Consider the following 5,412-nt stretch of genomic DNA (forward strand, 5'->3'; position numbering starts at 1 on the left):
TTCACCAAGAAGAAAGGGGGGGAGCACTGTCAGCCACAGAACCCCAAGCCCCCTCTTCAGCCAGCAAAGGGCAGAACTCCCACTGGCCTGCCCGAGACACAGGGCCTTACCCCACCTCGGGGCTGCCCAGGGGGGATGGCACCCATAGCCAGTGCCCTTGTGAGGAAACTCACCGTCAGGTCACTGCATCTCCCCAACCCTGGGTGGTTGAGTCGGTGCCAGGCAGAACTGGGCTCTTCCAGGCCATGCTAGCGCCTAGCTCTGCAGGAGTCTGGGGTAAGCGGTGAAGTGGGCATGGAGGGCAGCCCAAGTGGATAAAACCAACAAAGGGATAGGCTCTCCTTGCCTCTTTTGAACAAAAACGATGTATTTGCCAATGCCATGATCATGTTCAGATGGTCTCCTAACACCTGGCCCTTGCTTTTCAGTCTACCAACTGAGAAATCTCAGGGACTAAATTTTTTTGTAAATTATGATCACAAGCCTCACTTAAACATATATGAAATACATGTACATATATATCAGACACCTATGCATGTCATTCTGAATATTACTGCATAAAATACTTTTCCAGAAGTTCGGACTTCAGACCCTAGACTGGGCACAATGACACTATCCCGCACAATCAGGAAAAGCAGCCCAGATGCCCGTGGGACACCACTCAGACAGCTGCTGGTTCCCAGAAGGTGCAGGCCCCTCATACTTGGCTTGTTTTCTGGGCCTGGGTGTGGTCAGCAGGCAGCACGAACTGAATGGTGTCCTTCTCCCAGCCCCTCCGGATCTTGGTGAGCCTGCGGCTGAAGCAGGGCAGGAGAAGCAGGCCTCTGGCCAGGATGACCACACAGGGAACCAGCAACGTGAGCGTGAAGGTGGGTGGCAGGTAGAACTTGTAGCGGCTCTCCTGGAACGCGCGGGTCCAGCCATAGGTGAGCGTGTGCAGCGTGCTCAGCACGAGGGCCACCAAGCCCAGACCGGACTGTGGAAGGGAAAGAGGGCTTTGACTCAGGCTGAACACAAGTCCAGTGTGGTGAGAGGCAAGGGGACCCCACTGTGGCTCAACTGTGTTCCTGGCTGAGGGGAAGGGCAGTGGGTTGGGAGCTAGGGCTCTAGGTCCCAGTCCCAGCCCCCTAACTCCGAGCCTCACTTTCCTCAACATGTAATGCTTCTTCTACCCGGACAATGTGTTCGGATTGATGTAGCTTAGTCTATCAGATACAGTGCCTAAAGCTTGTTGCCCGTAACCCTGGTGGTGAGCGGGGACTTCGGCTGGTACTCCGTTCTCCTGGACTACAGAGGAGGCGCTCCTGGTTCGGCTGATGGTGCCTGCACCGGCTGACTCTAACTCTGGACAGTGCCCCATTCACTCGCTCCGTGAGGAAACTTGGAGAGTGTGAGGGAAGCACATGGACAGGGACCCAGCATCCCTCACTCCTGCAGGTGAGCAAAGGGTGTGAGGCCTGTTTCCAGGGGCAGGGAGTGGAGCACAGACAGTTTTGTAAGCAGTGAGGGGCGACAGAGATTTGGGTCAGGCGAGCCGCATGTTTTAGTCTACATCCCCAAACCCAGCGTTGTTGGCTTGATTCAGACTCATGAGATCCGGTATGCTTATTAGATCCGAAATAAAAAGAACAGGGACCCATCAGCCAAGTTAGACACATGCCTTTTCTGCAAGGAATATTGCAGGGGCTTGATTTCAATGCGGCAGTATGCTCAGTGTTCGGTGTTGATTGGGCCTGGGCTTTCCACAGAGAGGCTGCGTTCGCGCCTCCTGGATTTCCTCTGAGCCCAGCTTGTCAGCCCTGATCCAGGGGCTTGTCTACGGGCCGGGCTGCCTCACATTGTATTCTAAGTGGGGCTGTTCCTGCTTCCTTCCGGGCCCCACTCTCAGCTTCCCCCTGATCCCCGGGAACTTCTCAGTACCAATCCCAGTAGGACAAGCCTGTTGCTCAACTCCATGGGTCTGAACACTTGCTTTGAGTGATTTTCTGGGGGGAAAAATCAATGTTTTCCAATGGATAGGGTCCATAATCTGTTGCTGTGGGGTCTATTCCAATACGTAGGAAGCACTTGGCCATTAACCAGTAGCACCTGGGAAAGGTCTGGTGGTCTACTCCTGAAACGTCAGCTACCGAAAATTCTATGAGCTCAGTTCTAATTTGACCCACCTGGATTCGTGGAAGTGGTTTTTGTTTTTCAATGCACTTAACTTTGCAGACAGGTCCCAGGCACAACATTTTTGACCACAAGGAAAAAACTTGCTGTTGAACGATCCCGGATCTCTAGCCTCCCTAACCATCCTCTCTAGCCTCCCTAACCAACTTCAAGGCTCTACGTATGTATCCCATCTATAACCACTGAGAGACTCGATACACTCACTCAGGAAAGACCACCGATGGCACTCTTCTCTCCCCTCCAGTTAACTCATGCCACCTCAGAGTGGCCAGCCTTAAACGGACGACTCCTGGCCACGTGCAACCAAACCCTGGTCCGCTACGGAAATGGCTATCAATTCCAAATATCGTAGCACCAACCTCTGCACCATACCAACTTTTTCTACGTTCAAATCTATTGGTATTGAAGCCTGGGGCTGAAAAGGGTCCCCCCACTGACCATCCAGAGTAAGTCTTGAACAGCCTGTCAGTCATGCTGACATTCCCCAACTGGAAGCCTTGACCATGATCCACTGCCCTGGCCCCAACTCAGTGGTTCTGGACTTGGCTGCAGTGCGTGGGAAGTCTGTGAGTCCGACACTGGGGTTTCCAAACCTGGATACATGCTAAACATCCTTTGCGGAGCTTGGGAATCATCCAGACCCAGTCCCAGCGATTTTGATTAAATTCGTTTGGGTGGGGTGCAGGCACTCGTTTATATACTCAGCATATATTCTGATGTGCAGTCGGGGTTGTGTGGTTGTCGTTGGGTTATGCCAACTCATAGCGACCCTGTGTCCAATAGAACAAACACTCCGGTCCTGTCCCATCCTCCCAATGGTGGTTTTCTTTAAGCCCATCATCGAAGCTGCATGCCAATCCATCTGGCTTTCAGTGACTAATTTTCAGGAGTGTACTGCCTCTCTTCCTTCTTCCTAATCTGTCTTAGTCTGGAAGCTCCACTGAAATCTGTTCATTTGGTATGTGAAATACTGGTGGCATCGCTCCAGCATCAGACAAGCCACCACAAGAGGACAAGCTGTATCATATTGTGGTGGTCAGGGCTGGGAGCCACGCATTTAGGAATTTCTGATCACCCAAGGCCTTCTGGCGTCCGTCGAGAAGTCTAGATCGGCCCCAGTGCCCAAGGGTGAGAGGGAACTAGACCTATCTGTTCCTTGGACAAAATGACTAGGTCACTCTGTGCGCAGGGTGCTGTATCATGGGGGTCTCTCAGAGGAAGCAGCAGTAAGATCCCTGCCCCGCACCCCACGCTCAGTGACCTGGAGTTCCCAATGGTAGATTCTACTAGGCCACCATGGGGACACATGTGACCATGTTGCTCCTGGGCCTTCCTTCATAAATTACGGTCCCTCTGCCATCCAAAGTCCCACACTGACAAGTGCCAGGGTCCCCAGCCTCAGGCCAATGGTTCAGAGGGAAGCTGAGAGCCAACACCCAACCAGGAACACAGGGCTTTTTGACATCCAGTCCCAGCCGGAAGCCAGGATGACTCCAGCTAGTTTATTTCCTTGAGGCTTTCTCCTGGGGAACAATAGTAAGATTCCAGAACAACTCGAGGAGACCCAAAGCAGGGAGGGGTTGATGACAGCCCTCCCACCCTCCTGCCCCCCACCCCCAGCCGCAAACCAGGACCATTTTTATTAGCTTGTTAGTAAACGAGAAAATAGCCAGGTCGTGGCTGTCTGCCGCCGATGCTCAATTCCTATGGTGTGAAGGGGCTTTAGACCGAATCACTCAGGAAGCAGACTCTCTGCCATTAGTCAAGGTTACAGGAAGTTCCTTGCGTTTCCAGGCAAAACTTAGGTACTGGATACCGAACCCTGATTTCTCCGTCCAACTCAAGTGGACCAGCCTAGGTGCTTTGCAATCAAATGGTGTTGAGTTAGCTTCATTAAAAGACCCAGCAGAGCCCTAACCAATCACCCAAACAAACAGAAATCATTTATAAAACCATTGAAGGCAGCACTGGGCAGCCAAAGGTAAATGAACTCTGAGTGGGAGCAACCTGCTGTCTCAATCGTTTTTAGTTAAGCCATTGAAGACCTATGGACATTGAAGACTGATTGGCAACGGACAGCTCCACTTCCTGCGGCCTCTGTATGCCCGGCGTCTGCGCTGGTTGTGGATGCAGGGACAGAAATAGGCCCACGTAGCTATGTGCCAATAGTGCTAATGTTACAGAAGGCTTCAGTTGACCTTGGAAGTCTGTAGTCTCTGGAATCCCCTAATCAGTCTGGGAGGTAGACACAGACATTGGTGAGGAAGGGGAGCCCCAAGAGGCTAAGAAGCCTAACCACTCAGGGCTGCTCGGTGATGGGCATGGGATTGAACCCAGGTCTGCTGACTCCACGTGGGACTGCCACATTCTCTAGTCCGTGCACTTATGTCCGAGCCACTGGGAGACAAGGAGTGCACTTTCCAAGGACCCTTCCTCGGTGTCCTCAAACGTTTCCGATAGCGGCTCCCAGAAGGAATCACATTTTACAAGACTGCCACCACACAACCATGTGTACACATATGTCTATCAACACCCGAAAATACCTGTCCTTCAGTCATATAGAGCACTGGGCTGTTGTCTTTGGTGTTCGCTTTCATTTTAAAAGTCTGTTTGTGACCCACTAACTTGACCTAGGGACCCACGAGGACTGTAGGAGGCACAGACAGTTTGTCCTTGACTGTGAACCTGAAGGTTGGCAGTTTGAACCCACCCATAGGTTCTGTGGAAGAAAGGCCTGTCCATCTGCTTCCCTATAAGATCACAGCCAAGAAAATCCTACGGGGCATTTCTACTTCCTAGCACGTGGAACCTCAGTGTGTTGAATAGATTCAATGGCAACGGTTTGTTTTAGTGGAATGACTTTCAACTCGTCTGAAAACTCTGAACTGGACTGTTCTGATGCCCAGGGTTGGAGTCTCTGAAGAGGCGTTGTAGCTGGTTTTCCACACGCAGCCTCTCATCATGAGTCACGAATCCCGCAGAGCATTAGCACCCTGGTACAAGTGTGGAGAAGCAGGAAGATAGTGTGGTGTGCCCACGGGCCACTGGAAGTTGATGTGATCTGCCCATGGTGATAGCGCTGGGAGGTGCGGAGACAGGGCTGGGCACCGGGCATCCCAGGTACGACTGGGAAGCCAAACACCTTGCTTTTTGTGGGTGGAACATGGGCACCTGATTTCCACAAGTGAAATCCAGCCTCTTGGCCTATCTCTCAGCACTATGACATCCTCCCCAGCCCCC

The 5,412-nt window shown here is 52.2% G+C and overlaps 1 protein-coding gene across 3 annotated transcripts in view; it reads right to left on the minus strand.

The window, feature by feature from the left end:
• Nucleotides 1-345: 345 nt before the first annotated feature.
• Nucleotides 346-5,412, minus strand: part of STEAP3 (STEAP3 metalloreductase) — a 35,239-nt gene continuing 30,172 nt past the window's right edge. For all 3 annotated transcript variants that reach the window (XM_045287427.1, XM_045287426.1, XM_045287425.1), the window contains exon 5: nt 346-976. In XM_045287427.1, coding sequence (XP_045143362.1) covers nt 698-976 — 279 coding nt within the window. In that variant the 3' untranslated portion in view covers nt 346-697. The remainder of the gene's footprint in view (nt 977-5,412) is intronic.

The sequence above is a fragment of the Echinops telfairi genome, unplaced genomic scaffold (genome assembly GCF_000313985.2).
Source record: "Echinops telfairi isolate 266 unplaced genomic scaffold, ASM31398v2 ScPeMD7_15;HRSCAF=58, whole genome shotgun sequence".
NCBI classification, from domain to species: Eukaryota; Metazoa; Chordata; class Mammalia; order Afrosoricida; family Tenrecidae; genus Echinops; species Echinops telfairi.